Source organism: Geotrypetes seraphini, chromosome 5, assembly GCF_902459505.1.
Source record: "Geotrypetes seraphini chromosome 5, aGeoSer1.1, whole genome shotgun sequence".
NCBI lineage: Eukaryota > Metazoa > Chordata > Amphibia > Gymnophiona > Dermophiidae > Geotrypetes > Geotrypetes seraphini.
Genome location: NC_047088.1, coordinates 26,281,020 through 26,293,212, shown reverse-complemented (window position 1 = coordinate 26,293,212; position 12,193 = coordinate 26,281,020). Strand labels below are relative to the sequence as shown.

Sequence of the window (12,193 nt, the reverse complement as noted above, 5' to 3'; positions counted from 1 at the left end):
TAATAATACTGAAATGCAAGCTGTCAACGTAGAACATATTTGTTAAAAGCTGCCACAAGAGATCTATGAAATCTGAGTATCATGAGTCTTTCAATAATGTTGAAGGCACTGTGCATCTCACCAGGATTTACTACTACTTCAAATCTATATATATATAAAATCGGATGTATCTGTGTGTGAACACATGGAAAGATTTCAACTAGAGAATGACACGGTGACAAAATTCATCACCGTTCCCGTCCCCGCGGATAACCGCGGGAAATAATCCCATGTCATTTTCTAGTGTCTATTTCAACCTCGGTCCTTCTACACCAGCATTCTTCAAAGCAAAGCTTGCGGGTCAGTGGCTGTGCCCATTCATACTCTGATTCTTATGTGAGCCAAGGATAATGAAGCCATTGTGACATCACTGATGTGATTGGTTCTTAGGCACTGGTGGAATGAGGCATTATGACATCACAATATCTGCTCTGGATACCAGAGACTGTCATTCTGTAGTGTCTGTTTCAACCTCAGTCTTTCTACACCAGCATTCTTCAAAGCAAAGCTTGCGGGTCAGTGGTTGTGCCCAATTATATTCTTTCCTCTCTACTTAAAGAATGACATGAAGATAGTTTCCCGCGGTTATCCGCGGGGACGGGAACGGTGATGAATTTTGTCACCGTGTCATTCTCTAATTTCAACCAAACTTGGCATACATATGACTTACTATCTGGGGGAAAATACTGTGGGGGTGTAAAGGGGGCCAAGCACACAGATACATCCGATTTTATATTTATAGATGGAGCTGCTTTCACCGATTGTGTGAAGTTAAGGGAATGATGTCACACAGTCATTTAACAGTATATGTTCCAACATAATTCTGAAACGCGTGGAGAGATTTCAACCAAACTTGGTATACATATCACTTACTGTCTGGGAAAATATACTGTGGGAGTGGGAAGGGGGTGACATGTAAAAATGATTTAAAAAATGACAGATATTAGTGTCTACCCCAGGGGTGGGCAACTCCGGTCCTCGAGGGCCAGAATCCAGTCAGGTTTTCAGGATTTCCCCAATGAATATGCATTGAAAATGGTGCATGCAAATAGATCTCGTGCATATTCATTGGGGAAATCCTGAAAACCCGACTGGATTCTGGCCCTCGAGGACTGGAGTTGCTCACCCCTGATCTACCCCATAGTTTTCAGCCTCACTGAGATGATGTTTCAGCATAACTCTGAAGCGCATGGAGAGATTTCAACCAAACTTGGTAAACATATGGCTTATTATCTGGAAAAAAAAACACTGTGGGGGAGGGAAGGGGGTGACATGTAAAAATTATCAAAAATGACAGATGACTGGGATAAATAAATATCTGGGCAAAGCCGGATAATCAGCTAGTCATTTATATAGCGCTGCAAGGCATACGCAGCGCTGTACATTTTGACGTTTATAGACGGTCCCTGCTCGGAAGAGCTTACAATCTAACTTGGACAGATAGACATGACATATAGGGTTAGGGATGCAGAACCCAAGGTGAGAGGAGTTAGGAGTTGAAAGCACTATCATAGAGGTGGGTTTTTAACTGGGCCTTGAACACTGCCAGAGACGAAGCCCGCCGTAGGGATTCGAGCAGCTTGTTCCAAGCATATGGCGCAGCAAGGCAGATGGGACGGAGTCTGGAGTCGGCAGTTGAAGAGAAAGGCACTGATAGGAGGGTCTTACCAGCTGAGTGGAGCTCACGGTGGGGGGGACATAAGGGGAGATAAGTGAAGAGAGATAGTGAGGGGCAACTACTACTTATCATTTCTATAGCACTGCTCCCCTGCCCCCCTCCCCCCCCAAAAGGCAGAAGGGATGCCCACTCCCTCCGGTCACCGGATGCTCCCCCAAACCCCCTACCCCTAGTACCTTTGTCTGAAAAGAACCAGAGGGAGGCTCGGTCCCTCCAGCGCCGAGGCCTGCCAATCCAAAATTGTGGGCTTTCCCCTCCCACTCAGTCTTACTGAACCTAATCTCTTTTTTATGAGTTGTGGGCTGGGAATGGTTATGGGGGAATCTGGGGCCTTTATATTGACCTACTGAGCACCGTTGTTTGTTGTTTGCTACTGGAGGACATTATACAGGGCTTTGCATTTTATTTGCTTATTTATTCCGTTTTCTGTACCGTTCTCCCAGGAGAGCTCAGAATGGTTTACATGAATCTCTAGATGTTGTTCCCCCCCCAGAAGTTGTGAATGCTTCTCCATAGCATTCTTAGCTCCTTTCAGCCTGGGAAGCAGAAGACCTGAGCCAGGAATCAAAACAGGGTCCTTCACCAAGTCATAGGGTGGCCTAATTTTTTTTCCTTTCCTGTTCTTTATTGCATCAGTGTCTGGATTTGAGAAGAAAACTACACCATCACGATATAACCAGAAAGGAAAACTTACTTTGACCCTTTTGTGTTATGACAGATCACTCTCTGGACGTATCGTTGGAGGCGTCTGGTGGTTCTTCACGTTAATCATAATCTCTTCCTATACTGCCAATCTTGCTGCATTCCTCACTGTGGAAAGGATGGTGTCTCCAATAGAGAGTGCTGAGGACCTTGCCAAACAAACAGAAATAGCCTACGGAACCCTGGACTCGGGATCCACCAAAGAATTTTTCCGAGTAAGTATTATGGGGGAAAGATATCGATGTGGGCTACTGTTAAGTTGGGCTATTTTACCACAGGGTCCAATTTTATGCGCTAAAAAGCAATTCTGCATTACACTAACTGGTTATCACAGGAATACCGCATGAGCTCTTAGGCCCTGATACTATAAGCAGCACCTGAATCGATGGCACCTAGCTGAGATCCGTATGGAACTCAAAATTGCTTAATTGGCTTGGTAATTGTACAGGCCATTAAAAACTAAATTTTTTTTTTAATCTTTATTAAATTTTCAAACTACAATTATGCATGCAAATAATTCATGTACATATAATATTACAAGAAAAGCACAATAAACTTACAGATATAAATAAGCAATTATTTTCCCCCACCCTCCCACCTAGAAATCAAGAAAATAAATACCCACAAGAAACTACCTAAAAAAATCCCCGAATCAATTCTAGTGCAAACCCCTCCCCCTCCCTCCCATCCTGGATGTGTATGTTTAAAGGTCAGTAAAATAAAGTTAGTTATCATTTCTTACAAAATTTAGCCAATGGCTCCCAAACATCCAGAAATTTCCTGTACCTTCCCTGCTGTATAGCCATCAAACATTCCATTTTAAAAGTGTAATTTAACCTATCCCAATTCTTCAATATAAGTTGTATAGCAATCCCTGTCATTATAAAGAGAAGTTTGTTATTCCTAGCAGATATTTGGCTTTTAGCTCTCATTAACATACCAAATAGGATGGTATCGTATGTCAATGCCACTGGATTTTCCAATATTTTGTTCATCTGATCCCATATGGATCTCCAAAATTTAAGTATCAAGGGACAATAGTACAGTAAATGGTCCAATGTCCCGGCTTTGAGATGACAGTGCCAGCATCTATTAGACTTTGAACTAGGAAGGAAAAGTGTGCCTTTTTGCAGATGATACCAAGATTTATAACAGAGTAGACACCGAAGAGGGAGTGGAAAATATGAAAAAGTTAGAGGAATGGTTTAATGCCTGGCAACTAAAATTCAATGCAAAGAAATGCAGAGTAATGCATTTGGGGATTAATAATAGGAAGGAACCGTATATGCTGGGAGGAGAGAAGCTGATATGCACGGACGGGGAGAGGGACCTTGGGGTGATAGTGTCCGAAGATCTAAAGGCGAAAAAACAGTGTGACAAGGCAGTGGCTGCTGCCAGAAGGATGCAGGGCTATATAAAGAGAGGCGTAATCAGTAGAAGGAAGAAGGTGTTGATGCCCCTGTACAGGTCATTGGTAAGGCCCCACTTGGAGTATTGTGTTCAGTTTTGGAGATCGTATCTGGCGAAGGACGTAAGAAGTCTTGAGGCGGTCCAGAGGAGGGTGACGAAAATGATAGGAGGCTTGCGCCAGTAGACGTATGAGGAGAGACTGGAAGCCCTGAATATGTATATCCTAGAGGAAAGGAGAGACAAGGGAGATATGATTCAGACGTTCAAATACTTGAAGGGTATTAACGTAGAACAAAATCTTTTCCAGAGAAAGGAAAATGGTAAAACCAGAGGACATAATTTGAGGTTGAGGGGTGGTAGATTCAAAGGCAATGTTAGGAAATTCTACTTTACAGAGAGAGTAGTGGATGCCTGGAATGTGCTCCCGAGAGAAGTGGTGGAGAGGAAAAGAGTGGCAGAGTTCAAAGAAGCGTGGGATGAACACAGAGGATTTAGAATCAGAAAATAATATTAAATACTAGTCTTTAAGCCCGTTACATTAACTGGTGCTAGAATACTGTTCACCCTCTATGTTGCCCCTTCCATTCACTGCCCTCTCTTCTCTTTCCATCTCTCTCTCTCCCATATGGCCTCTCTCCATCTCCTCCTTCCTTTTGCCTTGGTCTGGCATACCTTCCTCCTTCCCTCCAAGCCATTCTCTCCCCCTCTGCTCCCTTTCCTCATTTAACTACTTAATTGGTCAGCAGCAGCATTCACAATTCATTGCTGTTGCTGGCTTCAGGTCTTCCTCTTTGGCGGGTCCTGTCTTCATGAAAACAGGAAGTAGGCAGGACCGGCCAGAGAGGAAGGCCTGAAGCCGGCAACAGCAGTGAATTGTAAACGCTGCTGCTGCCTGAAGCACCCGAGGCAGACGCTTCTCTCCCCTCCCAGTCCAACCCCCGCTGACTCTGCGACCCTCCCAGCAAGATGACTTTAAGATCAAACCTCCCTCCAGCGTTGGCAACCGCAGCACGCTAAACAGGCTGTTTTGGCTTTCTTCTGCCGTTGAGTCTATCTATTGCGTCATTGATGACGTCATCGGTGACGCGGCAGAGAGACTCAACTGCAGGAGAAAGCCCGAAGCAGCCTGTTTAACGTGCAGTGACTGCCAACGCTGGAGGGATGTTTGTACCGGTACAGAAGCGATATGTCTCTCCCCCTCCAGTACCTGAGCAGCACTTTGCTGCGGCGCATCCTCCCATGGGGGGGGGGGTTTGCACAGTGGGAGCCGGGTGAGAGCGGCGATCTCCAGTTGGGGGGGGGTTGCACAGTGGGAGCCGGGTGAGAGCGGTGATCTCCAGTTGGGGGGGGTTTGCACAGTTGGAGCTGGGTGAGAGCGGCGATCTCAAGTTGGGGGGGGGGTTTGCACAGTGGGAGCTGGGTGAGAGCGGCGATCTCCAGTTGGGTTTTTTTTTTTTTTGTTTTAAGATGAAAGCCAGCGCTGCAGCTCCTCTCTCGATCTTGGTGCAGTTCGAGAGAGGAGCCGGTACCATTCACAGTGAGAGGCGGGGTTGAGGAAGGCCGCCGCAGCTGTGTAATTTTTTTTTTAAATTTGAAAGCCGCCGAGAGCAAGTGGTGACGTAAAACCCGCGCATGCGCAGTCGTGTTTACGAGACGGGATCAGGGAACACGTTTTTTTAGTGCGCATGCGCGGCCTATCATTTTATTATATTAGATTGAACTAAGGCCAGTACTGGGTAGACTTGCACGGTCTGTGTCTGTATATGGCTGTTTGGGGGAGGATGGGCTGGGGAGGGCTTCAATGGCTGGAAGGGTGTAGATGGGCTGGAGTAGGTTTTAACGGAGATTTCGGCAGTAGGAAACCAAGCACAGTACCAGGTAGAGCTTTGGATTCTTACCCAGAAATAGCTAAGAAGAAAAAATAAAAAAATGTAAATTGAATCAGGTTGGGCAGACTGGATGGACCATTCGGGTCTTTATCTGCTGTCATCTACTATGTTACTCTCTAATTTCTGTAACCGAACTGGGGTCCAATACACTCTATGTAATAAGAAAAACCATGTTTGTCTCATAGATGCAGACATTGTACATCTCATCCTCCAAGTCCAGATTATGAGTTCCTCGTGGAACTCAGCATGGCGCCTACTAGCACCTACTCTCACCTACCCAAAAATAGGCATGGTTAGGCGTGGAGAATAGGCATCGGTAGGCGTCTTTGTTAGATGTCGGTTAATTAGGCCAGGAAAAACCCTGCGCATAACATTATGATACCTCCCAGGGCCAAAGTCAAGTTAGGCGCTGCTAGACACAGTTCAATAAATGACGCCTAGTGGTTGGTTAACAACCGCATCGAATGGCACCTAGGAGTTAGGCAGTAGTAGGCGTCCTATCGCTGTCTAGCAATTGTTCTAATTGGTTTAATTGCTGCACTAATTAACTGTGCCAATTAAAAACCAATTAAAATCTGGTTTAAAAATGTAGGCACTGGAATAGTGTCTACAGAAATGCCTAGCGGTGCCTAATGGCATATTAGCCGAGTTTGGGGCCGGAAATGACCTTAGGCACTGTTAGGTATGATTCTCCATCAAAGGTGAACAAGCGATTTATATCTTCCCTTTCCACTCCACTCAGTATTTTATAGACCTCTATCATATCCCCCTGAGCTGTCTCTTCTCCAAGCTGAAGAGCCCTAGTCGCTTTAGCCTTTCCTCATAGGGAAGTCATCCTGAACCTTCTATCATTTTCGTCACCCTTTTCTGTAGCTTTTTTAATTCCGCAATATCTTTTTGTAGATACGGCGACCAGAACTGCACACATTATTCAAGTTGAATGTTTTATATGCTTTTCTCCTCCCTCTGCCCCTCCCTCCAATTCACACACACCTAGAAGGAAATTCTAAGTCATTTTCATACGTCTGAACAACTTGAAAGTGAATTTTTTTGAAAAGGACTCATTATTTTCTATTAGTGCCATGATAGTACACGGAAAGGCTCTCATTGCAGGGCAGAAGAACAGAGTAAGATTCTAACTTAAGAAGACTGCATGAATATTAAATTTATCTCCTACTTATCTAGGGACATGCTGCAACCATATAATTAAGGAAATGGAAAGATGAGCTGTCAGCGATTACTAATTATGGCTATATTTCGGGAAAGCACCTGTAAAGAGTTGCCAGTTATGTGCCATGAAAAGTGAAAGGTTCGTGAGAGTGGGCGAAATGGAATCTAGTTAAGATGGCTTAAGACAATGAATGTGAGAGCAATACAATAGAACTTAGGGCTCCTTTTACGAAGGTGCGCTAGGGCCCTAACGCGCGGAATAGCGCGCGCTAAATTGCCCCGGGCGCTAGCCGCTACCGCCTCCTTTTGAGCGAGCGCGCGCTAGCCAAAAATCTACCGCCTGCTCAAAAGGAGGGCAATTGAGCACGTGCTATCCCGCGCGTTAAGGCCCTAAGTGCTCTGAAAGGACTTTTTTAGTCTTAATTCTGCGCCACAAAGATTTTTTTTCAAAACTATCTTGGGTTCGCCATCTTTTGGATGGCCTCAAAAGGGGTACTTTATTTAAATCAATTTAACCGAGCAGGCGAGGCTCCAAATTGATTAAATCGTGCCAGAATTTCAGAAGCTCATAAACCACGTAGGCCCTGATTCTGTAAATGATGCCTAAAGTTAGACACCTAGATCGGTGCCCATAGCCAATCTAGGTGCCTAACTTGCTCCCCTCCCCCCCCCCACACACTTTTAGTAAGCTGTGGTGCTGTGGCTCAGAGTGCCAAATGCGCTGATGCTGTTCTGACACTCGTAGGAATTCTACGAGCTTTGGAACATCGGAGCGTTTAGTGCTCCAGGCCACGGTAAAAACCTCTACCGCAGCTTAGTAAAAAAGGAGGGGGTAATTATTTAAAAGGCTTTTTTTTTTTTTTTTTTTTGTAAATCTTTATTCATTTTAAAATATAAATATCGCAATACAATGAATTTAAGCATAAACAAATCAAGAAACGCACTTTAAATATGCAAATAATTCAAAAAACACTCATTTTCTCCCCCCTCCCCCCCCTTAACTAATAAAAGTAGATAAACATTTATAATTTCCATAACATAAATAAAATAGGAATAACAAACAATAATACATTTCCCACCACCCTCCTTCCCACCCTGGTGTGTAAGGAGGTCAGATAAAAAGAAAAGGTACATGACATCTATTGTGACTTAATAAATGTTAAAATACTAAAAATTTCAAAAACTTCAAAAACTTGTGTAACACACTGAAATCCTCAAAAAAAAAGTAGGCTATAGTATGAGTCCAAACCTAAATATTATACCAACCAAATGGTTGAATTAAGAGATTATTAGGATCTCAAGTGCTCACAGTTGTATGCCATTTGAACAAGTCTTAGCATATAACTATCGGGTGAGCTATCATCAGTCCTTTAAACTCTTATTATGTTATTTTATTTCACTTATTTCAATCTTATTATGCAATTTGTTATGCTACTGCATGTATAGAATTATTCAAATACTTAGCTCGGGTATAGATTCTTAACCCGGTCAACTGGAAACGGAACGAAACGGCTGAAGATCTCCGTTTCACTCTCACAAAAAGTGATAGAGCTTCTTCAGGAACAGTGCAGTGTATCGGCACTATTTAGTTCTTCAATGCTACAAAACAGAATGGCAATCAGTGTTAGGGATAGCCAAAAACGCTGATCACAGAAACTCTGAAGGCGTATATATCTGTATATATCTGGGTATTCTTTTGTATGTATTTTATTTTAACTGTAATTATGTAATTTTTGTAAGCTTTTGCAAAATATATTATGCTGCTTTACTTTCACCTTTATTGTAATATGGATAAAGCGCCTTTCCTGCCAAGTTAAATAGATTGCCGTCCCAAGGGCTCTACCTGCCTTCCTGCCTGTCAGCCACTAGGCCTGCCTGCCCTATGCCCTGTCCCAGCCTACCACTAGACCGCCAGAGGGGGGATAGGATACAGAGTCTGGCAGGGAGGGGGGACAGGGTGCAGAGCTTGGCAAGGATTGTGGGGTTGGGTGCAAAGCCTGGCAGGGAGAATTTGGTTCAGAATGTTTTTTTGCTGCACAGGGAAGTGGGGTGGGAGGGAAATGCTGCTGCACAGGGAAATGGAGGGGGAGGGGATGCTGATGTGGCTACTGCACAGGGAAGTGGAGGGGGGGAGAGAAATGCTGCTGCATAGGGGGTAGGGAGAGAGACTGATAGAAAGAAAGACAGAGAGTGGGAGGGAGGGAGACAGAAAGAAAAGAAGAAAGAGACAGGGGCAGGGAGAGAGACAGAAAGAAAGAAAGACAGTGGCAGAGAGAGACAGAAATAAAGAAAGACAGACAGACATATATTCTAGCACCCGTTAATGTAACGGGCTTAAAGACTAGTAAATAAATAAAAGATTGTGGCTGCAATTTAAGCCACTTCTTCAGATTTATCCCCTGAAAAGAATTCTGATTTGGGAATCCTCCCAGCTTTCTCTGAGGTAAAGGGCCAAGGTGAATATTCATTCTTCGTCATTGCGATGGCTTTATCTTCCTTAAGGCACACGATGAATTTGATATGATGTCTTATTCACTTATAGACAAGTATATATCAAAGAATTACTGTAGTGTAATTTGTTATCAGAATCTTTTGCTAAAATGTCATTATTACGGTAAGTGTAGCACAATGTCCCCAAGAGCACTTGAACCTCTGCTGATAATTAACTTGGTCTCCAGATTAAGGAGCGTGGGCGTGCTATTACAGCTATCTCCGACAGGTCTTTTCTGCTTTGATGTTTTGCTTTATTATGTTAAATATTAATTTTCCAGAGTGTAATTAGGTCTGGTTCTCTTAACAAAAAAAGGTAGAATCCATTCTCAGAGTCACAGAGTGAATATAGGAATGTGTCAAGGCCTATTAATGTCACTTCATATCTGCTCGTATGTGCCATTAAAAACATCTGGATTAGTTCATTAGCATATTAATGAGAAGAATCCCTGAGAACTTGAGAGGGTTGTGAACTAACAAGATAAGTTAGTTAATGATTGCTGAACTATGGCGATATACGTAATGTGGTAGCTTATTCAGCCAATCACAGGAATATAATTATAGGATTGGCAAAATCTGAAGATCCTTTGGTCTTTGTAAATTGATTTTGGTAAAATGGTGGGATACATAGTTGTTCCTTGGCAAATTGCAGAGCTGTTCCTTCACTAAGAGGCAAAACAACGAAAAGCCCCAAAACTGCCACGAAAAATGGGGAAAAGCCAAAAACAAAGAAAAACTGTGGAAACAATGTTCTTGATTAAAAGTTCTTCACAAATAAAAGCGACACAGTCGATACAAAATCAGTCCAAATGGTACACTGCTGTGTATCATTTGCCTTCACTAAAGGGGGAATTCAAGGGGCACTAACGATCAGTTCATATTAAACGCTAAAGACACTCATATTCCTCTGGTCATCTGTCGCGTTTAGCACATGCTAACATGGTAGTGCCAGTTAATGAATCCCCCCCCCTTAGCATCATTATGGACCAAATTCTATAAATGGCGTCCAAATCCAAGTACCAAAAATTCAGCCATAAGCACCATTCTATAAACGACACTCAAAGTTGGGCACCGATTATATAAAACAGCATTTAGCACTGGGATCGACACCCAATTTTACGCACAAAGATTTGCGTCAACTCAAACTTGTATCAATCCTCGCATTTAAATTAGGTGTGGATGTGCCTTATTCTATAACCTTGCATGCAAGTTCTAGGAATGCACAGAACCCCCCCAATGCCCTTCCCATGGCCACATTCCCTATTCAGAGCCATACGTAAAATTTATATGTAGATATTTATAGAATGCCAACTACAAAGATGCACATGTAAATTCAAATTGTTGCCAATTCGCTCTGATAATTGACTGTTGGTGCCCAATTCTTGCTAATTAACTGCTTATTTGTCAGTTAAGTTGCATACACAATTATGGAATATGCCCAGTGCATGCCAAATTTCAGCACACAATTATCATTGGTTAAAGCATTGTAAAATGTCAGGTAGATTGCATAAATTGTTTCCACGGACTAAGGAGAGATGATTGTGAAGGTGAGGAGAACAAGGTAGTTTCTATCAGATTTGGTAGGAGTGTACTTAAGTGCCAGTTCTTTGGCCAAAGGACTGCAAAAGATCAGTTTTTATCCACTGCTGAAGAAAATCGATGCCAGGTATAGAATAATCTCTCTGATCTCCCACACCACCAAGGTGCTTCTAAAGATCATCCAGAGGTTCTTGATTGAGAACTTCCTGAAGCTCAAGCTGGATTTCATTAGGGCAGAGGGACCCGTGATCACATTGGAAACTTGAGGTGGATCATAGAAAAGACGAGGGAGTACCAGAAGAAGCTCTTCCTGTGCTTCATTGATTATACCAAGGCTTTTGACATGTTTCCCCTTTGTTGATAAAGCTTCACTGGCTCCCAGTTTGCTTTAGGATCCAATTTAAATACATATGCATAATCTTCAAGCTTCTCTATGGAATATTTGATCCTTTTGTCCCCTTATGTTGGAATACCCTTAGACTTTGCCATTTGAGAAACACACAAAGATATAAGTTAGCCTTCCCTTCCTTTAAGGGAATTAAATCTGCTGGGAAGCTCAGTCGATCTTTTGTTTTCAAGTTTGTAGAGATCTGGAATGAACTTCCTGACTCAATTAGGCTTTTAGGCCAGCTGCAATTATTTCGTAAATTCCTGAAAACTTTGTTCTCGCAATTTTTAAATGGTTTAACTACAGCCTCAACGAAATGATAATATTATAGTTATTTTTCTTATGCTTTTCATATGTACTTTAGTTTTTAATTAATTCTTCCTTCTCTTATGTTTTCTGCTATGTACTCTAGTCTTAATTATATGTGAACCGAGTCGAGCTCCACTGGGAGATGACCCAGAATATAAACCAAACATTAGATTAGATTAGACAAGCTTTGGAAAGCACTGAGTGAGGTAGAAATGTCAGCACATCTGATCAGGTTAATCAGATCGCTCTACTACGATCAAGAAGCTACAGTGTGAACCAGGTATGGAAATACAGAATGGTTCAAGATCAAAAAGGATACAAGACAAGGATGCATCCTCTCTCCTTTTCTTTTCAGCCTCTATACAGAAGTAATCATGAGGAAGCTGGACTTAGATGATTCAAGTGTTGGGGTGAAAATAAGTGGAAGAACCATCAGCAATCTGGAATATGCAAATGATACTACCCTGCTGGCAGAGAGTTAGAAGGACCTCAAGAAGTTGATCTTGAAGCTAAAAGAAGAAAACAAGAAGATGGGACTTTACCTGAACATCAAGAAGAGCAAAATCATGACTACAAGAA

At 42.7% G+C, this 12,193-nt stretch overlaps 1 protein-coding gene across 1 annotated transcript in view; it reads left to right on the top strand.

The window, feature by feature from the left end:
* GRIA3 (glutamate ionotropic receptor AMPA type subunit 3) overlaps positions 1-12,193 on the top strand; it is a 430,530-nt gene that overhangs the window by 374,989 nt on the left and 43,348 nt on the right. Inside the window, exon 12 of the mRNA XM_033945127.1 lies at positions 2,436-2,634. Coding sequence (XP_033801018.1) covers positions 2,436-2,634 — 199 coding nt within the window. The remainder of the gene's footprint in view (positions 1-2,435; positions 2,635-12,193) is intronic.